Genomic DNA, 25,901 nt, shown 5'->3' on the forward strand with positions numbered 1-25,901 from the left:
TGCCAGTTGGAAACACAGGCATTCCCTAGCTGTTCATTGCAACAAAACCCTGACCGCTGGCCCTGACTGTGTTTAGTGGGGGGGGGGGGGGCACTTTTTTGCCGAGCGCCACTCAGCCCTTTGCGGCATCGGCCCGCCCCTCGCCCCCAGTTCCTTCGCGGGTCCTGGTGAGGGCAACTGTGCGCCGCTAACGGCAACTTTTCGCTAGCCCCGATGTGCCCGCACCCCGACAGAAACACGACAATGCAGACTCGGCCATGTCAGCGCCTGCAGCCGCTTCTGATACTTTATATAGCCGCGCCTGCAAATGGCGCGCCGTCCCCCTGAACACGAACTGAGGTGAGGAACTGTAGCGGGCGGGGGTACGTGGTATTCTGATTGAGCGGCCGTAGGTGTGTTTGCAATGGGGGGGGGGGCGCTCTTGCGGAACGAAGCCTTCCACTCAATGCTGCTTCGAATCCCGATGAGCTTTCTATAGTTATTAGTTAACTATTGTTAGTGTAAACGATTTTTGGCCTCGGGACCCCCGCGCAATCATTATTATTATTATTATTATTTTTTTTTTTTTTTTTTTTTTTAACTTCATGGCTACCAGACTGAAGCGCTTCCGCGGCTTCATTGGCGCCCAACACTGCCGAGGCTTCATGCGGTGCCCACCCCTGGCCGAGACACCCTTGCTCGAACCATCCCCGTGCGCTCCCTCGTGAGCGTTTCCGCCCCGGTACCGGCGCGAAAAGGCCCCGGCATGCCGTTGGCGGCTGCGCTCAATTCGCCGCTTGGAACCAGGTTCCTAACTATCCCGGGGGCCCCAAGATAACCTGCGAGTATTCCGCCGCCTGCACCAGACGAGAGCAGGCGAGAGTGGCTTTGCTTCGGTGACCCAAGCAAAGTCTGAGAAGGGCAGGACAGAGGGGGTATCAGCTTCGGACCCCAAACCGAAACTGAGAGAAACAGATCTGGTAAGGTGAAAAGGAAGGAGGAAGGGTTTGCGGGTGGCAGCGGCCGAAGGGAGCGGGTGGCATCAGGTTACTGAACTCGCGCCTTCCCCGCTTTCTCTGACCCATATCCCCTTTACAAAAGCAGGGATTCGCCACTGCCTCCAACCCTCGTACCCCCCTTTCCTCTGACTCACCTCACATTTTCCCTGCCAGATGTCCGTATCAGGACTCTGCCTCCCTCCCGTCCTGCTCATTGCTCGCCTTTCGCCAAAAGAGGCCCAGCCCTGGGAGGTCACCCCTTAAATGGACCTCCTGGCCTCACTCCTCCCTCCTCGCACCTTTTGGGGCCATAAACCGGGGGTGGACCAACCTCCCTAGTACGGAGGCCCCCCTGGCCAATTTTTCCTCTAACAGGGGAGCGACGCTAAGAAGCTGTCCCCTTTATTGTCGCCCTACGTGCGACGTGGCCAGCCACAGAGAGGTTAAGCGATCGGCCCCACACCATAGGCTGCTGAGAGAGGTTCGGGTTTCGAACTGGGATCCAGGTCTAAGAGGGCGCAACGTGTTTGCTGGTATCAGGCTCACACGTCCTCTCCTGTTCCGAGGCCTCCCCAAGAACTGGTCACTCCTGGACGTTTTATGCTGTTAACGACCTTCATGCTCACTCTAAGATGTCGCCCTCTTCAACAATCTCCTGCACCATTTCCGCGTCATGTGACTTGCTCCATAGTTACCGTTGCTATAGTGACTGTGTACCTCGGCCATTACCACTCTCCCGCACCGGAGCCCAGTGACAGCCTTGTCGGGCAGGGACTTGGACCCAGGGTGCGGCAGAGGCGTCATGTCGGTGACCCACACCGTGCAGCATCGGCAGCAGCATGAAGGCGGCGGGTACCGGCCTACCAGGCCCTACGACTTCCTTTATGGTGAGACGGGGCAGCGGGCCGGGGTGGGTTGAATATAAAAGGGGTGGGGGGCGTGGCGTGAGACACGCCCAGGAAAAGGTGTTTGATGATATGGATCGGTATATCCTCTCCTACACATGGAGACCTTAGGAAGTGTGCTACTTACAGAGCTCTTCAACGTCTAACATTTGAATGAGTAGCCTGAACTTGTCATTGAAATTGGGTCCAGGGGCAAATTCGAATACGCTGGTGTAATTGTCGCGTAATTTCTGAAAATTTGCGTTATGTTTATTATTCTGCATGCTCGAAGATTTGCCAGTACGCCACGTTGGATAATTGGAAGTGCTTGGGGTAAAAATCCTAGGCCTATAGTTACAAAGTTTTCATGCAACGCAGCTCGCTGGCAGCCACATCTACCAAGTTCCATACGTAACTAGTTTGACTAGGCATGTTGTGTTTTTTTAGGTCGAGCCTAGACAGCGCACATGCGCTGTCTGGAAAGACTTGCTGTATTCAGCAAAAGGACTTTAGTCCCACCTGCTGCTTACAGTTGGTTCTCTGCAACGTCACTCTTCCTTGCTACCTCCTAACTGGATCAGGCCTCCGATACGTCACTTCCGTTCGGGCTGCGGCGCACCGGCCAAGTACAGTTTCCTTTCGCTTTTATTGTTTATCTGTTGTTAGGGGGGGACTCTTTTTTAAATTATTTCCTGCCTCGGTATGTTCCTGCCCCTGTTTTGGAAATTTCCTCCTCTACGCCGACAGGAGTTCCTTTCTAACAATTTCAAGGTATTCACAATCTTGTTTTTAGGCACAGGACGCAGAGACTCGAACTCAGCTCCCCAGTGCCAAAGTCAGCAGCGCTGGATGTTACGCCACATCTTTTTCTCTAAATATTGCTTCAAAACACTTAAAAATAGTTTGCCATCAAATTCCAAACAGCCATAGAATTTCCGTTATGAAACGTAGGAAACCCACGAGTGAATCCTGCCACTAAGTGCTGCACACGCTGATCTGTATTCCTTGTAATAAATCAGCATAGGCAGGTCCTCCTGCACTTCGCTGTGAGACAGATGCTTGTTTAATCATGCCACATTACTAAAACAAAGCTCGTGAGGTGAACCAAAGAACAGACTAAAGCATTAGCAGTTCCTACTCCAATAAACCTCAGTTCACTCTCAGGCCAAACTTCGCGCTTTTGCCACTTCACATTAAATGTCTTCAGAAAAACAAAATTTTCACGAGAGCAATAACTCAAAAGCACACGATGTAGGAGACGAAAAAACAGTGAAACGGGAACAATAAATCCACAAGCTTTGGCATGAATGGCAGTCCTTTATTTGCAGATATCAGGCGTTTCAACATAAGGGTGACTGGTGCATTTCAAAGTTTGTTTTGGCGGTAACAGCAATACATGCTGTAGGAGGCTGGACTGGCTTGTAGTGAGTACCAAGGGGTACTTGCACCTTGCACCAGGCCCAGTTATCCCTTATTAGTGTATAGGGTGTCTAGCAGCTTAGGCTGATAGATAATGGTAGTTTAGCAGAGCAGCTTAGGCTGAACTAGGAGACGTGTGAAGCTACTACAGTACCACTTAGTGTCATATGCACAATATCATAAGAAAACACAATACACAGTTATACTAAAAATAAAGGTACTTTATTTTTATGACAATATGCCAAAGTATCTTAGAGTGTACCCTCAGTGAGAGGATAGGAAATATACACAAGATATATATACACAATAGCAAAAATATGCAGTATAGTCTTAGAAAACAGTGCAAACAATGTATAGTTACAATAGGATGCAATGGGGAAACATAGGGATAGGGGCAACACAAACCATATACTCCAAAAGTGGAATGCGAACCACGAATGGACCCCAAACCTATGTGACCTTGTAGAGGGTCGCTGGGACTATTAGAAAATAGTGAGAGTTAGCAAAATAACCCTCCCCAAGACCCTGAAAAGTGAGTGCAAAGTGCACTAAAGTTCCCCTAAGGACAAAAGAGTCGTGTTAGAGGAATAATGCAGGAAAGACACAAACCAGCAATGCAACAACTGTGGATTTCCAATCTAGGGTACCTGTGGAACAAGGGGACCAAGTCCAAAAGTCACAAGCAAGTCGGAGATGGGCAGATGCCCAGGAAATGCCAGCTGCGGGTGCAAAGAAGCTTCGACTGGACAGAAGAAGCTGAGGTTTCTGCAGGAACGAAAAGGGCTAGAGACTTCCCCTTTGGTGGACGGATCCCTCTCGCCTTGGAGAGTCGTGCAGAAGTGTTTTCCCGCCGGAAGGACGCCAACAAGCCTTGCTACACGCAAATCGTGCGTTTGGCGTTTTTGGACGCTGCTGGGGCCCAGGAGGGACCAGGAGGTCGCAAATTGGACCTGCAGAGAGAGGGGACGTCGAGCAAGACAAAGAGCCCTCACTGAAGCAGGTAGCACCCGGAGAAGTGCCAGAAACAGGCACTACGAGGATGCGTGAAACTGTGCTCGCCGAAGTTGCACAAAGGAGTCCCACGTCGCCGGAGACCAACTTAGAAAGTCGTGCAATGCAGGTTAGAGTGCCGTGGACCCAGGCTTGGCTGTGCACGAAGGATTTCCGCCGGAAGTGCACAGGGGCCGGAGTAGCTGCAAAGTCGCGGTTCCCAGCAATGCAGCCCAGCGAGGTGAGGCAAGGACTTACCTCCACCAAACTTGGGCTGAAGAGTCACTGGACTGTGGGGGTCACTTGGACAGCGTCGCTGGATTCGAGGGACCTCGCTCGTCGTGCTGAGAGGAGACCCAAGGGACCGGTAATGCAGCTTTTTGGTGCCTGCGGTTGCAGGGGGAAGATTCCGTCGACCCACAGGAGATTTCTTCGGAGCTTCTGGTGCAGAGAGGAGGCAGACTACCCCCACAGCATGCACAAGCAGGAAAACAGTCGAGAAGGCGGCAGGATCAGCGTTACAGAGTTGCAGTAGTCGTCTTTGCTACTATGTTGCAGGTTTGCAGGCTTCCAGCGCGGTCAGCGGTCGATTCCTTATCAGAAGGTGAAGAGAGAGATGCAGAGGAACTCGGCTGAGCTCATGCATTCGTTATCTAAAGTTTCCCCAGAGACAGAGACCCTAAATAGCCAGAAAAGAGGGTTTGGCTACCTAGGAGAGAGGAAAGGCTACTAACACCTGAAGGAGCCTATCAGCAGGAGTCTCTGTCGTCACCTGGTGGCACTGGCCACTCAGAGCAGCCCAGTGTGCCAGCAGCACCTCTGTTTCCAAGATGGCAGAGGTCTGGAGCACACTGGAGGAGCTCTGGACACCTCCCAGGGGAGGTGCAGGTCAGGGGAGTGGTCACTCCCCTTTCCTTTGTCCAGTTTCGCGCCAGAGCAGGGGCTAAGGGGTCCCTGAACCGGTGTAGACTGGCTTATGCAGAATTGGGCACATCTGTGCCCAACAAAGCATTTCCAGAGGCTGGGGGAGGCTACTCCTCCCCTGCCTTCACACCATTTTCCAAAGGGAGAGGGTGTCACACCCTCTCTCAGAGGAAGTTCTTTGTTCTGCCATCCTGGGCCAGGCCTGGCTGGACCCCAGGAGGGCAGCTGCCTGTCTGAGGGGTTGGCAGCAGCAGCAGCTGCAGTGAAACCCCAGGAAGGGCAGTCTGGCAGTACCAGGGTCTGTGCTACAGACCACTGGGATCATGGAATTGTACCAACAATGCCAGGATGGCATAGAGGGGGCAATTCCATGATCATAGACATGTTACATGGCCATATTCGGAGTTACCATGGTGAAGCTACATATAGGTAGTGACCTATATGTAGTGCACGCGTGTAATGGTGTCCCCGCACTCACAAAGTTCAGTGAATTGGCTCTGAACAATGTGGGGGCACCTTGGCTAGTGCCAGGGTGTCCTCACACTAAGTAACTTTGCACCTAACCTTTACCAGGTAAAGGTTAGACATATAGGTGACTTATAAGTTACTTAAGTGCAGTGTAAAATGGCTGTGAAATAACGTGGACGTTATTTCACTCAGGCTGCAGTGGCAGGCCTGTGTAAGAATTGTCAGAGCTCCCTATGGGTGGCAAAAGAAATGCTGCAGCCCATAGGGATCTCCTGGAACCCCAATACCCTGGGTACCTCAGTACCATATACTAGGGAATTATAAGGGTGTTCCAGTAAGCCAATGTAAATTGGTAAAAATGGTCACTAGCCTGTCAGTGACAATTTGGAAAGAAATGAGAGAGCATAACCACTGAGTTTCTGATTAGCAGAGCCTCAGTGAGACAGTTAGTCACTACACAGGTAACACATTCAGGCACACTTATGAGCACTGGGGCCCTGGGTTACCAGGGTCCCAGTGACACATACAACTAAAACAACATATATACAGTGAAAAATGGGGGTAACATGCCAGGCAAGATGGTACTTTCCTACACAACCCCCCCCCAAACGAAGGACAATAAGACTAGCCATTACCTGATGAGTCTTCATTGTCTAAGTGGAAATATCTGGAGAGTCCATCTGCATTGGAGTGGCTACTCCCAGGTCTATGTTCCACTGTATAGTCCATTCCCTGTAGGGATATGGACCACCTCAACAATTTTGGATTTTCACCTTTCATTTGTTTTAGCCAAAGTAGAGGTTTGTGGTCTGTCTGAACAATGAAGTGAGTGCCAAACAGGTATGGCCTCAACTTCTTCAGAGCCCAGACCACAGCAAAGGCCTCCCTCTCAATGGCAGACCAACGCTTTTCTCTAGGGGTCAACCTTCTACTAATAAAAGCAACAGGTTGATCCTGGCCCTCAGAATTAAGTTGTGATAGGACTGCCCCTACTCCTAATTCAGATGCATCAGTTTGGACATAGAATTTTTTAGAGTAACAAGGGCTTTTCAGGACAGGTGCAGAGCACATGGCCTGCTTCAGCTCCTCAAAAGCTTTCTGACAGCTTGCTGTCCATAATACCTTTTTAGGCATTTTCTTTGATGTGAGGTCATTAAGAGGGGCTGCAATGGAGCCATAGTTCTTAATGAACCTCCTGTAATACCCAGTGAGGCCTAGGAAGGCTCTCACCTGAGTCTGAGTGGTAGGGGGAACCCAATCAATAATAGTTTGGATTTTCCCCTGAAGTGGTGCAATCTGTTCCCCACCAACAAGGTGTCCCAGATAAACCACCTTACCCTGCCCTATCTGGCACTTTGAAGCCTTGATAGTGAGGCCTGCCTTTTGCAGGGCCTCCAAAACTTTCCAAAGGTGGACCAGGTGATCATCCTAGCTGGAGCTAAAGACAGCTATATCGTCCAAATATGCTGCACTGAAAGCTTCCAGCCCTTGCAGGACTGTGTTCACCAACCTCTGAAAAGTGGCAGGTGCATTTTTCAAACCAAAAGGCATTACAGTAAACTGGTAATGTCCTCCAATGGTAGAAAATGCAGTCTTAGGTTTAGTATCTTCTGACAATTTGATCTGCCAATACCCTGCAGTCAAATCAAAAGTGCTTAGATACTTGGCAGATGCCAGTGTATCTATAAGCTCATCTGCCCTGGGTATAGGGTGAGCATCAGTTTTGGTTACCAAGTTGAGACCTCTATAGTCTACACAAAACCTCATTTCCTTCTTTCCATCTTTAGAATTGGGTTTTGGTACCAGTACCACAGGAGAAGCCCATGGACTGTCAGAGTGCTCAACCACTCCTAGTTCCAACATTTTCTGAACTTCTTGCTTTATGCAGTCCCTGACATGGTCAGGCTGCCTATAGATCTTACTTTTGACAGGTAAACTGTCTCCAGTATCTATAGTGTGCTCACACCAAGAAGTGGTGCCTGGCACAGTAGAGAAGAGTTCTGAAAATTGTCCTAGGAGATTTATGCAATTATCTTTCTGCTCAGCAGTAAGACAATCAGCCAAAACTACACCTTCCACAAGAGCATCTTGTTCTGTGGAAGAGAAGAGATCAGGTAGAGGATCACTGTCTTCTTCCTGTCCCTCATCTGTTGCCATGAGCAGGGTGAGATCAGCCCTGTCATAGTAGGGTTTTAGGCGGTTGACATGGAGCACCCTAAGGGGACTCCTGGCAGTGCCTAAGTCAACCAAGTAGGTGACTTCACCCTTCTTTTCAACAATAGTGTGGGGTCCACTCCATTTATCTTGGAGTGCTCTTGGGGCCACAGGCTCCAAGACCCACACTTTCTGCCCTGGTTGGTACTGAACCAAAACAGCCTTCTGATCATGCCATTGCTTCTGGAGCTCTTGGCTGGCCTGAAGGTTTTTACTGGCCTTTTTCATGTACTCAGCCATCCTTGATCTGAGGCCAAGTACATAATCCACAACCATAAATACAAGTTCGAACAGCATTATCTTTTGGAAACACATTACCTCAACTGCAGAGAGTTCCACTCTCTGTAAACAGGCAGCCAAAGGGTTTGTGCTGCAGAGGGTTGGGCCTACTTGTCCCAAGGACAAAGTAAACATAAAAACTTGTTGCCCTTGACCCCAAACAAGATGTCCCGGGCGTCGGGCGATAGGAATTCCACATCCCTGTGCGCTACGTAATTAACTACATTTTATATGATTCCGGGCCATTTATGAAGCAATGATGAATCCCTTGGTTTGAATCCCATTTATCCAGTTACGAGTCTTCCTGTTTACAGTTGTAGTAAATGAGCAGATGGTTTAATGAAAGCTTTCATCTTCCGCATCCCAACTCATTGAGGGTCAAAGGCTGGCTTGTCTTGTATATACATGTATTTGTTATTGAACTGAATGGAATGCGTTGCTTCAGAATCAGAAAGATAAAAAGTGAAAAGTAAAACAGTTTACATAAGCGAGCCAATTCACAGCGTCACAGCTGCCACGAGGGTTGGGGCAAAGGGCACAGAAAAGTAAAACAGTTGCCTTAAGCGAGCGCAATGGCTGCCATGAGCGTGAGCACGAAGGAGACACGAAAGGAAACATGGAAAGTAAAACAGTTTACATAAGCAAGCTGTTTTAAAGTGCCACGGCCGCATGAGCGTGAAGGAGACACACAAAAGGAAAAAGAAGTTTGTTTGCAGTCAAACATATCAGCAAACATGCAATTATCCATGTAACAGGGTCGGTCCCCAAGGTGGCAACAAAAGCGCCCCTAGGAGGAACAAACGAAAGCATTAACCAATGATTATAAAGGATTTTTGAAAAGCAATCCCACGAATGATTGAAAGTGATGGGCGTGAGGTGGGCATGGTTAAAAGCCCACATAGATACCAATACGTCCGAATAGCAGCGCTTGGGCACTGCTATGCCCGACCTAAAAATGATGAAATAATGAAGTAATCCCATTACAAAATGTGCTGCACTATGCTACATAATTTGCCTTTTTTGCCGAAAAATCTGACCCTCCCCTGCTGCATAATTTGACCCATACCTGCTGTATAATTCCAGGGGCCCTGCCTATGTGTTTTGTTTTGTAGTGGATGTGTGTGGTGTGTAGTGGAATTATGTGTGTTGTACTGGAATAGTTGGTTGTGTGTGTTGTGGAATTGTATTGTGTAGTGTACTTGTGTAGTAGAATTATGTGGCGTGGTGAGAGCTGCAGATAATAGACAGAAAGGAAGAATGAGAGGGATAGGTAGTTTGTGCAGATAGTGGTTAATGACATTGAGACAGAGGAGCAGAAATAGTGTGAGAAAGAAAGAAAGAAGGGGAGACCACAGATGCCTAAAGAGGGATCTTTTGTGAATGCAGAAGACACCCTAAGAAGAGGATGAGAGTGTGTGTTTGAGGGACGTCAATTTTGAAAAGGCACGGGAAAGAAACTGTGTATGAAGATCTGAAGTTAACTATACTAGTGAGGCGCGAGATAGATGGGTATGGCATTGGTAAATGCAATAGGTTTCACGTATGTGATTAATCATAAGCTGTTTTTGTTGTACCTTGGTGAGCAGTTGTGCAATTTAAGCAAAAAGCTTAAAAAAGCATTGGTAAAGCCATTAAGTCTTGCTTGTTTGAGATTTATTGGTTTTGCTAATGTTTTTTCTCTTTATTGCAAATGGCTGAAAGTAAAGTAAAAAAGCTGTATGACACAGCAGTGTTGTCCGTGATACAGCACCTTTTCATTTTCAGTTATACTGCACTGAAGCTAGCACTGCTGTACTAAATGGCTAACAAAATATTGACAAAGTCGATAGATTTTGCATAGGCGAGACCTATTGGCTTTGCCAGTTCCTGGTATGGACCGCCGTATGGTAAGTATATATTGTTTACAACAGATGAAATGCTAATGTTACAGAAGGGGGAGTGCCCTTGCCAAGGTGTTACTGTGCCCAGATTCAGAAGCATTTTAGGGCCATACAAAAACTGTGAAAATGTGCCATATAAATGCGCTGTAGGTAGACAGAAAAATCCAGTCGGTTACAGCTTTTATTGCAGTGATACTTTAGGCTATGTGTTACTTTGGGTGCAACTGTTACAAAAGAACCAAAAAAAAGCACTCCTGACTGCTTCCTAGTGGTAAAATATAGCAATAATTAGTGTTCAGTTGGTTTCCTAGAGCAGTGGTTCCCAACCTTTTGACTTCTGTGGACCCCCATTGTATCAATACTGGAGCCCGGGGACCCCCACTAAATCATTATTGGAACAAGGGGACCCCCAAGGAGTCATTACTGATAGCTGGGACCTAATATTATTACATTTTTTAAGCAGCCGCGGACCCCCTGAGGAGGATTCGCAGACCCCCAGGGGTCCCCGGCCGACAGGTTGGGAACCACTGTCCTAGAGCATTTGGCCCCTGTGCCACTGCACCTGCTGCACCATTCAAATCATGGCCATGGTGCTTACAAGGTAACTGCGCTTGTAACTGCTTGTTTAGTAGCAACATACAGCAATAATCGGTTTTCAGTGGGTTTCCTGGAGCGTATGGCCCCTGTGCCACTGCACCTGCTGCACCATCCAAATTATGGCCTGTGCCTGCAAGGTAACTGCGCCTGTGACTGCCTGCTTAGTAGCAACATATAGCATTTGGCCCCTGTGCCACTGCACCTGCTGCACCATGCAGCAGGGTCATCCAGAGGGCTGCACTGGCGGAGATGAAACCAAAGTTGAACCGCTTGTAATAACCAGTGCCACGCAGCACGGCTCCCGGGTCCCGAACCTATGGCTGGCTGTACCTCCTCGAGCAGAACGAGTCACCTCTAGCAGCCGTAGACTGAGAGGGGGCCGTGTTGAGGGGAATTTGCAAGGAGCGGTGGCAAAATGACCCAGCCGCGATTGCTGGAGGAAGGGGGGGCACACTAAGGGAGGTTTCAGCAGTACGGCTGGCTGTACCTCCTCTTAGGACAACTCAAGCAAAAATGAAGGAACTTTAGACTGAACCACTTGCAATGACTGGTGCCCCACAGCACGGCTCCTGGGTCCTGCTCCTCTGGCTGGCTGTACCTCCGACGAGAAGAACAAGACACTTCCAGCAGCTGTAGTTTGAGAGGGGGGCTGCTTTGAGGAGGGCTTGTGAGGAACAACTGCAAAGTGACCCAGCCCAGATTGCCGAGGGAAGGGGGCCTCTTTGAGGGAGGTTTCTGCAGTGCAGCTGGCTGTACCTCCCAGAGGATAGCGAGACATGATGACCTTTAACCCCTTCGCTGCCAGGCCTTTTCCCCCTCCTGTGCCAGGCCTTTTTTTGGCTATTTGGGGCAGTTCGTGCTTAGGCCCTCATAACTTTTTGTCCACATAAGCTAGCCAAGCCAAATTTGCATCCTTTTTTCCAACATCCTAGGGATTCTAGAGGTACACAGACTTTGTGGGTTTCCCTGAAGGAGGCCAAAAAAATTAGCCAAAATACAGTGAAAATGTCGTTTTTTTTTCTCAAAAAAAGGGGAAAATTGGGCTGAAGAAGAAGGCATGTGGTTTTTCCCTGAAAATGGCATCAACAAAGGGTTTGCGGTGCTAAAATCACCAGCTTCCCAGCTTTCAGGAACAAGCAGACTTGAATCAGAAAACCCAATTTTTAAACACAAATGTGGCATTTTACTGGGACATACCCCATTTAAATGATTTTTTGTGTGCTTTCAGCCTCCTTCCAGTCATTGACAGAATGGGCGTGAACCCAATGCTGGATCCCAGAAACCTAAACATTTCTGAAAAGTAGACAACGTTCTGAATTCAGCAAGGGGTAATTCGTGTAGATCCTACAAGGATTTCCTACAGAAAATAACAACTGAAAACAAATATATTGAAATTGTGGTGAAATTTTTTTTGCCACGTTTTACTCTGTAACTTTTTCCTGCAATGTCAGATTTTTTAAAGCAGTATACCGTTATGTCAGCTGGACTCTTCTGGTTGCGGGGATATATAGGGCTTGTAGGTTCATCAAGAACCCTAGATACCCAGAGCCAATAAATGACCTGCACCCTGCAGTGAGTTTTCATTCTATACTGGGTATACAGCAATTCATTTGCTGAAATATAAATAGTGAAAAGTAGCTATCAAGAAAACCTTTGTATTTCCAAAATGGGCACAAGATAAGGTGTTGAGGAGCAGTGATTATTTGCACATCTCTGAATTCCGGGGTGCCCATACTAGCATGTGAATTACAGGGCATTTCTCAAATAGACGTCTTTTTTACACACTCTCTTATATTTGGAAGGAAAAAATGTAGAGGAAGACAAGGGGCAATAACACTTGTTTTGCTATTCTATGTTCGCCCAAGTCTCCCGATAAAAATTATACCTCACTTGTGTGGGTAGGCCTAGCGCCCACGAAATGAAATGGCCCAAAACACAACGAGGACACATCACACTTTATCACAGAAAACAGAGGTGTTTTTTACAAAGTGCCTACTTGTGGATTTTGGCCTCTAGCTCAGCCGGCCCCGGGGGGGCAGAAATGGCCTAAAATAAATATGCCCCCCCAGCCGCCGGGGAGCTACCCTTGCCTATGGGGTCGCTCCCCTTGCGTGACATTGGCACAAAAAAAAAATCCCCGGTGCCTAGTTGTTACTGCCCCCTTGGGGGCAGATTGACCTACAATCGGCCGATCTGCCGCCGATCTTCCCCCAAGGGGGCCAGAAATGGTCTAAATACAATTTGCCCCCCAGGGGAGCGACCCTTGCCTAATGGGTCGCTCCCCATCTCTAAAAAACCAAAGAAACAAAAAACAAAAAAAAAACAAAAATTGGGCTCTAGCGCCTAGAGGTTTCTGCCCCCCCTGGGGGCAGATCGGCCTAATTACAATAGGCCATTCTGCCCCGGGGGCAGAAATGGCCTAAAATAAATTTGCCCCCCCAACCCCTCCCTTGGGAGCGACCCTTGCTTACGGGGTCGCTGTTAGGGTTTGTGCACAGCAAAGAGCATGTCCCCTCTCACTGCACTAGTGGGTTCTGTAATAGCTCCCTTTTAAAACTTACTATTGAAAGCCTTTCTTGTTATCTCACCTTCCCCCCCCCACCCCCCTAGGCTTCTGTGTATGTTGTTTAATGTGCTGTTTTGTTTACACATTGGGCCTTGCTTTTACCAAGGCTTCTTTAAAACACTCCTCTCTAGGCCATGTGTTAATTTAACTCATTTGCATAATAACTGAAACTCTGCACACCTTTCAAGAACATGTGCAGCATCTGAGGACCACACCCAGCTCTTCAAACCACACCCAGCTCTGCACACCTTTCAAGAACATGTGCAGCATGTGAGAACCACACCCAGCCCTGTCTATAAAAGGCAGCCCCCGAGCCTCACCCAGTGCTTGTGCTCGTCTACCTCCCGCTTACCTGAGGACCGATCCCTCGGCGCTGGCACTCCTGCTCTCTACAGACTTTCATTGGCTTTAATGGGCGCAGCTGCTGGCTCTTCCTTCTTCCGGTTTCCGGTTCCTCCTTGCCTAAGCCTCTCTCCTACAAGCAACCTGCAAAAGAGAAAGAAGACCGGGTTAGACTGATCAGTATCTCTTGCCAGCAACAAGTAAGTGCAAAACTTTTATTACCTGAAAGAACTTTGACTACAATTTCTGGATTTGTGTATAGACAATTTGAAACAAGATACCTTCCACGAACATTGTGATTCAAACTCTTTGTTACAACAATACTTTGCGGAACTTTGTGAAGCAAACATTTTTTTATGGAACTTTTAAGAATCGAACCGTGGAAACCATTAACAACAAGGCAAACAGTAAATCAAGGACTTGCACAAATTACATGCTGTATTTTGACGTAAAAGTACAGTATTTGTTTTATAAAAGATTCTGGAAATATGGGAAAAGTGAGTCTGCTATTGGCAATTTAGGCTTTAGTTATATTAAGATGAATGTTTGATATTGATAATTCTGATAACCGTATTTGTTTAATGTTTTAGAAGCTTTAGAGTAATAGAAAGCACATCCCAGAGCAGTAACACATTCCAAACCTGGAAACTAGAGACCAGGATCCAAGAGGTACTTTTAGAAGAAAATTTCTAATAAATAAAGGGATAGTCAGGAACCCAGTTAGGAATAGGATGTACTTATCTGTTCTTTGTTTATGTTTCATTAGGCACCAGTTTCTACAGAAGTCAGAGAGGGCCGCAGATTTGTGCAGCACTTCAACAGTGGAAACGCAAGAACGCTGTTGTCTCTTTATTTTATTTTATCCACTTCCCCCCCTTCCCTTGAGCTTCTGTTCTGAGTGCACTGTTTTAAAAACTAGTGTGCTGGAACAAGCAGTTTCAGGGTGGGGTCGGATTGTCTTCAACCTCCATCAGAACTGAACAAGGACTCAGGTGAGCTGGGCTTTGACAGTCGCTCCCCTTGCGTGACATTGGCGCCAAAAAAAAAAAATCCCCGGTACATAGTGGTTTCTGCCCCCCTGGGGGGCAGATTGACCTAAAATCGGCCAATCTGCCCCCAAGGGGGGCAGAAATGGTCTAAATACAACTTGCCCCCGAGGGGAGCGACCCTTGCCTAAGGGGTCGCTCCCCTTGCGTGAAATTCACGTAAAAAAATAAAAAAAAATCCCTGGTGTCTATTGGTTTCTGTCCACCTTGGGGGCAGATTGGCCTCCTAAAAATAGGCCAATCTACCCCCAAGGGGGGCAGAAATGGCCTAAATATAATTTGCTCCCTAGGGGAGCGACCCTTGCCTAAGGGGTCGCTCCCCACCTGTAAAAAAACAAAACAAAACAAAAAAATGATCCCTGGTGCCTAGAGGTTTCTGCCCTCTCTGGGGGCAGAAAAGGCCTTTCAATAAAATGCCCCCCTGGGAGAGACCCTTGCCCAAGGGGTCTCTCCCTTATGCCAATTAAAAAAAAAAAAAATCCCTGGTGTCTAGTGGGATCCGGCTTTTGAAACGCTCAGAGAGACTTCAAAGGGAAGGAAAGGCCTCCTCCACGTGATCGAAAGAGAAATGCTTTGCATGAGCTTAGCTTCCAGCGCGATGGAGGAGGCCCTCTGTGATTGTCAGCGTGCTATGCGCTCTGACGTCAAGGGGGGGGGGGGCGGGGTGGAAGGGGAAGGGCTTCCCCTTCCATCCACGACTGGGGGGGTGGGTGGGTAGCCCATGGGGGGAGCGCTAGCGCTCCCCCCAGTTCACGGGTGCAGGACGACATGACCTCGTCCAAGGCACCTGGGAACCGGTGCCTTGGACGAGATCACCTCGTCCAAGGCACCGTAGGGGTTAATATTTATTTATGTATATAATTATTTACCAGTTTTGGAAGACTATTCGTCAAACGGAGTTCATAACACTACCACTAAAACAGCATAGCCATTTTGGGATGCCAAATAAAACAACAAACAAAAGCAGTGCAGGGCTGTTTGTCAGACGCACTCCAAACGCAACCAGTAAAGAAACAGACTATTAATCAAAAGGAAAATTAGTGCACAAAAACAACAGATAAGAACGACAAGGGAGGAAACAAATGAGCACAAGGTGGCACTGAAAGGAGAAATCACCCAATGGCAAAGAAGTCTTTTTCAAAGAACCAGCAAATAAAAAGCTACTGGGCTTGATGGAAGCCCATTAACTGATTACAGTATGTCTCATAGAGACAGCCCATGCCTAGACTCGACAGAAAAATGTGGAGTTTTAAACCTTGCTTCACAGTTAAATCTTTCTCTAGGAGACATAAGGTTTTGAGGAAATTGTTGTTGGTAGATAGGGATTTGCATCAAAACCCATGGATAGTTGTTTGGAAGTGCCCTATGATACCCATGGAATAACCTCTTAACGCAAAGTAGCACATTATAATACTTTGCATTACTTTGGTCAACTTTCCAAATCAGTTCCTGATTTGTGTTGGAAAGTAAAAACCAAACATCGCTCTGGTTTTTCATTAGTACTGTGTTTGCATTAGTTTTCTAAGTGTTAGTAAATTTTGACACTACTGCAGGGCACAGAAACAATGCAAATGAGTGGAACGTGAATATCTGTTGTTCATGTTGCATGCGATTTTTGTGCTTTTCTTTTTTTTTTTTGCGTTAAATACACCTTTGTGCCCAAAAATCACACATTTAGCGATAAAAGGGAATTTGAGTGATGAAAAGCCAATGGAACAATTGTATGAGAAACTGTGAACATATTAAAAGAGGGTTTACAGTGAAAAATCAATTACGAAAGCCATCTCAACTGCTAAGCAAGGAGATAGGGCATTTCTTCTGGCTACCATAAGCAAAGAAACAAATTGAAATAAGGACATCACATAATTTGCAGAATCATTAATAAGAATTGGCATCTTCTTATTAATAGTCCTACCCTAAAATATGCAATAACTGCTCAACCGTGATTCTTTTAGAAGGAGAACCAATTTGAAAACTTTACTGTGTTGCTCTGAATTTCATGAAAAATGAAGCAAGACTACAGCATATTTCCGAAACCCAATGGCGTCTGCAATATGCCAAGATTGCCCAATTTGCAAATTTAAGGAACATAAAAAAGTGAATTCAGTACAGTAGGCCTGAGTTGGTTATGGTGACAAACAAAATATAACAGCTATAGACTTGGTTGGTGTGCTTGGAATTGTTATGCCAGATGCTATAGGTGAAGCCTTTTTACTACGGGAAGATATTACAAAGGCAGTAGGCCTTAATTATGTGTTGTGAAAAGCATGTGGTACAGCCACTAGGCCTTTAACAGTCGACCGTTGTCACATTTTGTTACAGGCACTTGGGGCCAGATGTAGCAAAGGTTTTTACCCATTCTGTGTCTATGGGAAATAGTGTTCGTACATATGGCCCTTGTTTACATACAATCTCACATATTACTATTGTATGCAAGGGTTATGCCAATTTGGCCAACCCAGGAAGTAGAATTTCACTGTGATAATTCTTGTTAGGCTCTATTGGGAAGGGCTGTATATTGTTTTGCCAACTGTAATTTTGTAAGTATTTGTAATTTTATAAATGTATGCCTTGATGGTTGCTAGATTCTGTGCACTTCTGTAGGCCTGGGTAAGGGTTGTATAGATTGTCAAGATACTGGTAAAGGGTATAGTCTTTCTAAGTACATTGGGAAAGTTCTATCCTATTCTCAAGTGTTATCTGTTTATAATGAAGAGTTCTATCTGATAGAGACTTCTAGTTGCAGATTCCTTACCTTAGAATTTCCCCCAGGCGTAAGACTGGATCTGGAGATTTTTCTTCGAGCAATACCCTTGAACGTCGGTAGGTGGTATTGGCCGACTCTGCAGGCGGCGATGGCATCGTAGGCGCGGTGTTGATGTCAGGAGTAGTACATAGACCCTACCTCAGCTCAGTGACGTAGTGTAGGAAAATGCCACTGTTGGCATGGTTACCCCCTAACATTTTTCCTTTTGTTGATGCCAGCTTGGATTGAAAGTGTGGTGGGACCCTTCTAACCAGGCTCCAGCACCAGTGTTCTTTCCCTAAAACTGTACCTTTGGCTCCACAATTGGCACAGCCCTGGCACACAGATAAGTCCCTTGTAAAAGGGCCCCCTGGTACCAAGGGCCCTGTGGCCAGGGAAGGTCTCTCAGGGCTGCAGCATGTATTTTGCCACCCTGGGGACCCTCACTCAGCACATGAACACTGCCTCACAGCTTGTGTGTGCTGGTGGGGAGAAAAAGACTAAGTCGACATGACACTCCCTTCAGAGTGCCATGCCCACAACCCACTGCCTGTGGCATAGGCAAGTCACCCCTCTAGCAGGCCTTACAGCCCTAAAGCAGGTTGCACTATACCACAGGTGAGGGTATAGCTGCATGAGCACTATGCCCCCACAGTATCTAAGTTAATTCTTAGAAATTGTAAGTGCAGGGTAGCCATATAAGAGTATATGGTCTTGGAGTTTGTCAAACACAAACTCCACAGTTCCATAATGGCTACACTGAATACTGGGAAGTTTGGTATCAACCTTCTCAGCACAATAACTCCACACTGATGAAAGTGTGGGATTTATTGAGAAATGCACACAGAGGGCATCTTAGAGATGCCCCCTGCATGCCAGCCCAACTGCTAGTGCTAGGCTGACTGGTCTCTGCCAGCATGCCACTTCCAGACCAGTTTCTGGCCACGTGGGGTGAGTGCCTTTGTGCACTCTGTGACCAGGAACAAAGCCTGTCCTTGGTGGAGGTTCTTCACCCCCTACCCCTGCAGGAACTATAACACCTGGCGGTGAGCCTCAAAGGCTCAAGCACAGTGTTACAGCACCCAGGAGCACTCCAGCTAGTGGAGTTACCCACCCACCCCCCCCCCCCCCCGGACACAGCCCCCACTTTTGGCGGCAAGTCTGGGGAGATACCAAGAAAAACAAGGAGGAGTCACCCCCTCAGCCAGGTCCACCCCTAAGGTGACCAGAGCTGAAGTGACCCCCTCCTTAGAAAATCCTCCATCTTGTTTTGGAGGATTTAGCCCAATAGGAATAGGAATGTGTCCCCTTACCAAAGGGAGGAGGCAGAAAGAGGGTGTAGCCACCCTCGGGGACAGTAGCCATTGGCTACTGCCCTCCAGCCGTAACACCCCCCCCTAAATTTAGTATTTAGGGGCGACCCTGAACCCAGAAAATCAGATTCCTGAAGACCTACAAAGAAGAAGGACTGCTGACCTGAAAACCCCACAGAGAAGAAGGAAGACGACAACTGCTTTGGCCCCAGCCCTACCAAACTGTCTCCTGATTCAAAGAACCTGCACCAGCGACGCATCCTTCAGGCCCAGCGATCTTTGCCGACTCAGGAAACTGAACTGCATCTACAAAGGACCACGAAGTCCAGAGGACAGCGGAACTGTCTACCTCAAGCAAGAAGAAACCATCTTTAAAGGGACCCTCACCTCACTCCAGAAGCGTGAATCCCCACCACTCTGCACCCGACGCCCCTGGCCTGTATCCAGAGAAACCAATGACCCAGAGAGGATCCCCAGGTGACTCTAATGTCGTGTCTACCCTGGGCTAACTGCAGAGGGAATCCCGAGGACCCCCCTGACCGTGACTGCCCGGAAAGAAGAAACTAGACGCCTGGAAGAAGCACTGCACCGCAGCCCCCAGGCTCGTGAAGACCCAACCACCGGTGCAGCAGTGACCAGCAGGTGGCCCTGTCCCTTGCCCAGTCGGTGGCTGGCCCGAGAAGCCCCCCTTTGTCCTGCCTGCAACGTCTGAGTGACCCCCTGGTCCCTCCATTGATTTCAATTACAAACCCGACTCCTTGTTTGCCCACTGCACCCGGGCCGCCCCTGTGCCGCTGAGGGTGAGCTTTGTGTGCCTACTTGGGATCCCCCCGTGCTCTACTAAAACCCCCTGGTCTGCTTCCCGAGGACGCAGGTACTTACCTGCCAGCAGACTAGAACTGGATCACCCCCTGTCTCCATAGGCGCCTATGCTATTTGGGTCCCTCTTTGACCTCTGCATCTGACCGGCCCTGTGTTGCTGGTGCTTGGTGTTTGGGGTTGATTTGAGCCCCCAGCGGTGGGCCGCCTTTGCCCCAGAGACTGAACTTGTAAGTGCTTTACTTACCTGAAAAACTAACCATTACTTACCTCCCCTAGGAACTGTTGAATGTTGCACTGTCCTCTTTTAAAATAGCTTAGTGGCATTTTATGCCAAACTGTGTACATTACTGTTTTGATTCAAAGTGCTATCTATACCTATGCAAAGTACCTTACATTTAATATACTTACCTGCAATTGGAATCTTGTGGTTCCAAAATAAATTAAAATAATATTTTTCTATATAAAAATCTATTGGCTTGGAGTTGTCATTGAATATGTGTTCTCATTTTTTGCTTGTGTGTTTACAACAAATGCTTAACACTGCCCTCTAATAAGCCTACCTGCTCGACCACAATACCACAAATAGAGCATTAGTATTATCTATTATTGCCTCTGTCAAGTGTCTTGGGGAATCCCTGAACTCTTTGCCCACTATCTCTCACTTTGTGATGGGTTCAAGCCGTGCGAGGACTGTCACAGCATGATGTCGATGACGGATCCGCATCTGGTTTGTCTGTGGTGTCTCGAGTGTGGCCACGACCCGAAGTTGTGCTCCAAGTGCCGGGCCATACACCCGAAAGCCTTGAGGGAGCAGTCCCTCAATCTCATGGCGGCCCGGCACTCGATTCTGCGTAGGTCCCGGTCTCACTCGAGAGGAAGGTGTTGAGACTGTTCACAGAGTCATCATCACTCATCTTCCTCAAACTTTTCGGGTGCATGTAAGAAGAAGAAGTCGAAGCAATCTCATCGCACTTTGACTTCGCCCCGTCCTTGGAGCCTGCTTCTGGGTCTGCTCCGCGCTGCCCAGAGTTTCCGGGAGCCAGAGGGACCCCCACCCAACTTAAGGAATTCTATGAGGCCATGTACCTCATCTTTGAGCAGACCTACCCCGATACAGCGCCTTCGGGTTCCGCGCTGGCGGCATTTGCTCTGGCCACCAAGGTCCCCTACGGATCCACTCAGGGATCCACAGCGGCACTGATCGCACCACTGAGACCTTCCCCGGCGCCGGGTCAATTGTCGACTCTCCTGACGTTGGTAGTGCCCACTATCGATGTTGACCCGATCCTTCTCTCCGACGAATCGGAGTTGGAGCGGTGTCAGCCGATGCCACCTTTTGTCTTCGATGGGGCCTACTCACCCTAGGTTGGATTTTGCCCCTTTTTCGAATGGGTACGAATTCGGGGAAGGATTGGAGGGGTCCCTGGACCCTTATGAATACCAGGATGATCCATCTTTGGACTGGGCACATGAACTGTGGGGCACCAGTGGACTGGACACTTCTCCAGACGCTAGCATGTTGTCTCCTCCTACCGTGACTGCAGTGGAGGTAGCGACTTATGGTATGGTGGTTAGTAGGGCGGCTGAGGTCCTTGGCCTTGAGCTACCTACTGTAGAGGTCAGGCCCAGCCTCCTGACAGAGGTGCTTCAGCCAGGGGCTGCCACATCTGAGCACCTTTTACTTTTCAGTGAAGCCCTCAGTGATGTCCCTTTGGGTATTTGGTCCAAACCCAACACAGGGGCTCCTGTGAACAGGACTATCGCACACCGCCATCTGAATGACCCTTAATTCCTGTCCCAATGCCCCAAGAAGTTGTTTTCTTCCTCCAATCTCGCGCTGCGGTCCGTGAACACCACATGTCTTTTAGGCTGCTATATCCACTCTCTGTGGGACACTGTTGCGCAAGTCCTGCCGCAGATACTGGAGGAGGCCCGTGCTATCGTCTCCCAAGCTGCCAACGATGGGAGTGATGCAGGGAAGTTCACAATCTGATGTGGGCTGGACACGACCGGCTCGCTAGGCAGATCAGTTGCTACGACAGTGGCCTTGAAACACCACGCCTGGTTGCGTACTTCTGGTTTTTCTGGGGATGTCCAACAGTCTCTCGTGGACATGCCCCTTGATGGCTCCCGCCTCTCTGGAGACAAAGCGAACTCGGCCTTGGAGAGATTTAAGGATTCCCGGGCTATAGCTCGTTCCCTTGATCTTTTTGCTGCCCCTGCAGTCTGCTTTTCTCCCCTTTTATGGCCACGGAAGGGGCTCCAAGTTGCGTCCCCCGCCCAGCCACCATGCCACCCATGCTGTTCAGCCGCTGTGTGGCCGAGGATGTGGAATCCCAAATAGACGTGTGACAGGGAACCAGAGGTCTGCCCAGTCCACCTCTGCCCCGCTGCAGCCTCCAAACCCTCCTAGTCCATCCCCTCATTCCCATCCAGTTGGTGGCAGGATTCGCCATCACCTGCCCCACTGGGAATCCATCACTACAGACAGGTGGATTTTGCAGACCGTTCGAAAGGGCTACTCTCTCCTTTCCGAATCTGCCCGACCAGCCATGCCTCCATCACTCAGCCAACTCCCGGAGGATCATTCAGCACTTCTCCGCCAGGAAGTCGCGGCTCTCTTGACCAAGGGAGCTATAGAAAAGGTCCCTGTGCCCGAAGTAGGTTGTGGTTGTTATCCCTGCTACTTTCTGGTGCCGAAAAAGGACAAGGGCCTACGTCCTGTGCTAGACCTTCGGGACCTCAAATACTTCCTCATAAAGGAGAAATTCAAAATGCTCACCCTGGCTCAGGTTCTGTCTGCCTTAGACCCAGGAGACTGGATAATAGCGTTGGACTTGCAGGACGCTTATTACCACATCCCCATCCTGCCTGCCCACAGACGTTAACTACGATTCGTGGTAGGTCACGAGCACTATCAGTTTACCGTGCTCCCATTCGGCCTTACCAGCCCCCCTCGGGTGTTCACAAAAGTGACAGTGGTGGCTGTAGCTCATCTGCGCAGGTTAGGGGTGTCAGTCTTCCCCTACCTCGACGACTGGCTGTTGAAGGTGGACTCGCCCAAGAAAGTCATCTCCCACCTTCAGACTAGAGCGAACCTCCTGCACATGCTGGGGTTAACTATAAACTTTCTGAAGTCACACCTGACTCCCTCTCAGACGCTCCCTTTCATCGGAGCTGTTCTGGACACAGTGCAATTTCAGGCTTATCCTCCCGAAAAGCGAGTCCAAGATAATCAGGCTGTGATTCTGATCTTTCAGCCTCTGTCATGAGTTTCTGTGAGACTGACTCTGAGGCTGCTGGGCCACATGGTCTCCTGCATCTTCCTAGTGACACATGCCAGTTGGCATATGCGGGCTCTGCAGTGGGACTTGAAGTTCCAGTGGGCACAGCATCAGGGGAATCTCTCCGACATGGTCCAGATCTTGGAGGGGACTGCGAAAGACCTGCAGTGGTGGCTTTCGAATCCGCATTGGGTCCATGGCAGATCTATCTATAGTGACAGATGCGTCACTTCTGGGTTGAGGCGGCCACATGGGAGAGGCAGAGATCAGAGGCCTCTGGTCTCCAGATGAATCTTCTGGTGCTCTGGGCGATCAGGCTTGTGCTGAAAGCATTTCTTCCCTCTCTCAAATGGAAAGTAGTGAGGGGGTTCACGGACAATACTACCACCATGTGGTACTGCAACAAACAGGGCGGAGTAGGGTTCTGCACCCTTTGTCAAGAGGCACTACGTCTCTGGACATGACTGGAACATCAGGGCATTACCCTGGTAGTTGAACATCTGGCAGGTTCCCTCAACGCCAGAGCGGACAAACTCAGCTGTTGATGCACAGCTGATCCCGAATGGCATCTCCATCCGGAGATGGCGCAAGGTCTGTTTCAGCAGTGGAGAGATCCTTGGCTAGGTCTGTTAGGCTCCACAGAGAATGTGCGATGTCAGCTGGTTTGCGTGTTGGCGTTTCCAAGGCGGCACTCGCTCAGAGACACTTTTCGTCTTGAGTGGAACTCCGGCCTCTTTTCCGCCTATACTACTTCTGTCCAGAGTTCTCAAGAAGATCATGAACGACTGGGCCTGAGTCATCTTGGTGGCTCCGGACTGGGCACAGAGAGTGTGATATCCAGAGCTATTGAGTATGGCCATCGCTCCTCCACTGAGACTGCCTCTTCAGGTGGATCTTCTGTCGCTGCAGCAGGGGACGGTTCTCTACTCGAACCTCTTCAATCTCTGCCTTCATGCGTGGATATTGAGCGGCGACAGTTGACGACTTTTGATCTTCCACCCGAAGTCTGTGATGTTATCTTGGCAGTCTGGCGTCCCTCCACCAAAATGGCATATGCCTGTCGTTGGCATCAATTTGTGGCATGGTGCACCAACAAATCTGTTGATCCTCTCTCTGCCCCTCTATCTGAGGTTCTTTTGTTCATTCTTGCTGTGGCCCAGCAGGGCTCTGCTTTGGGCACCCTTAAAGGATTTTTTTCAGCCATTTTGGCCTTTCCTAGGTTTCCTGATCAGCCCTCACTCTTTAAATCTCCTATTGTGAGTAGATTCCATTTATTTCCTCCCACTCCATTGATCATGCCTCAGTGGGACCTCAATTTTGTCCTTACTTATTTAATGTGTACTCCCTTTGAGCTGATGCACAATTGTCCCTTATGGCTCCTCACCTTCAAAACTGTCTTTCTCGCTGCCATCACCTGTGCTTGCAGGGTGAGTGAGCTCCAGACCCTTTTGTCCAAACCTCCAAACTTGTCTGTTCACCCTGACAAAGTGGTGTTGTGCACTAAGGTGTCTTTCCTTCCGAAGGTGGTTACGCCTTTTCATGTAGGCCAGTCCATCACCCTGCCTACTTTCTACGCACCCCCACATCCTTCCCATGAGGATAAGAGACTCCACCATCTGGACCCAAAAAGAGCCTTGATGTTTTATCTTAATTATACTAAAGATTTCCAGGTGGACGATCAACTCTTTGTCGGGTATGTGAGTACGAAGAAAGGGAAGGCGGTGTAAAATCGTACCATTTCTCGATGGGTACTTCTTTGCATCAAGATGTGCTATGCTTTGGCCAAGAAGCAACCCCCTGAGGGCTTGTGTACTCATTCCACCAGAGCAACCGCTGGTTCCACTGCGTTAGCACACGGAGTTCCTGTCCTGGTTATCTGCCAGGCTGCTACATAGGCATCCCTGCACACGTTTACTTAACAATTCTGCCTGGACATTCAGGTCAGTCTGGACGGCTACTTTGGTCGTTCAGTCCTGCAGGACTTCCTAGTATGATCTTGGTTTGCAGCCCCCACCGAGGATGACATTGCTTGGGTATCTATTCTAAGGCAGTGGTTCCCAACCTGTGGTCCGGGGACCCCTAGGGGTCCGTGAAGCCCCCTCAGGAGGTCCGCGACTCCTTAGAAAATTAAAGAATATTAACACATTATCCTCCCAGCTTTCAGTAATGACTCAGTGAGGGGGTCCCTGGATTCCACTAATGATTTAGTGGGGGTCCCCGGGTTCCAGTAATAAAACAGTGGGGGTCCACAGAAGTCAAAAGGTTGTGAACCACTGTTCTAAGGTAAGGAATCAGCAACTAGAAGTCTCTATCAGATGTACAAGTTTCTTACCTTCGGTAACGAAATATCTGGTAGAGACATATTCTAGTTGCAGATTCCTTATCAACCCACCCATCCTCCCCGCTTGCGTACTGATTTCTAGGGACAGGGATTCCCCCCTTCAAGTCCTTAGCTCTGGCGCACCAATCTCCGTGTTCTTAGCGGCTCTGCGCTTTGGTGTGGAAAGTCGTTAAAAGAAACTAATGTCACTGCGCTGAGTCAGCATCTATGCACTACCCCCAATGTCATCACAGCGACTACAATGCCATTGACGCCCGCGGAGTCGACCGATGCCACCTACCGACGTGCGGGTATTTCTTTAAGAAAAATCTCCAGATCCAGTCTGACACCTGGGGGAAATTCTAAGGTAAGGAGTCTGCAACTAGAATATGTCTCTACCAGATATTTTGTTACCAAAGGTATGTAACTTGTACGACAAAGCAGGAGGCCTTATTTACTTATTGTAAAAAGTATGTGTTAATGGGAAAGAAGGATAGATTGTTATTTTACTGTGCTAAAGCCAGTAGGCAGACATTTTGTGACCTGGAATATTGCAGATTACTAAAGTTGGAAAGGGCTTTGGTGCTGGTGATTCACCTGACGATAGAACCAAATATGAATTACTGTGATGCAAATAGTCTATCAGTAGGGATTGTTTACTGGTTTGACAGCTGGATTTTGTACAGATTTGTAATTTTATTACAATATAACTAGTTGTTGCTTTGTGGAAGGCTTATGAACCAACAAAGTAGGTCTGATCTGCATATTTTGACAAGCCGCTGATAAAGGTTATATGCTTGATTGTTTATAACGAAAACTTATGATAAAGG

At 48.5% G+C, this 25,901-nt stretch overlaps 1 protein-coding gene across 2 annotated transcripts in view; it reads left to right on the forward strand.

The window, feature by feature from the left end:
* Nucleotides 1-1,701: 1,701 nt before the first annotated feature.
* CFAP91 (cilia and flagella associated protein 91) overlaps nucleotides 1,702-25,901 on the forward strand; it is a 353,091-nt gene continuing 328,891 nt past the window's right edge. The window contains exon 1 of one of the 2 annotated variants that reach the window (XM_069202687.1): nucleotides 1,702-1,864. In XM_069202687.1, the coding sequence (XP_069058788.1) occupies nucleotides 1,780-1,864 (85 nt within the window). In that variant the 5' untranslated portion in view covers nucleotides 1,702-1,779. Of the gene's footprint in view, nucleotides 1,865-2,512; nucleotides 2,633-25,901 lie in introns of those variants that run through there. The other variant, XM_069202688.1, reaches the window with a different exon arrangement.

The sequence above is a fragment of the Pleurodeles waltl genome, chromosome 8, assembly GCF_031143425.1.
Source record: "Pleurodeles waltl isolate 20211129_DDA chromosome 8, aPleWal1.hap1.20221129, whole genome shotgun sequence".
Lineage (NCBI taxonomy): Eukaryota > Metazoa > Chordata > Amphibia > Caudata > Salamandridae > Pleurodeles > Pleurodeles waltl.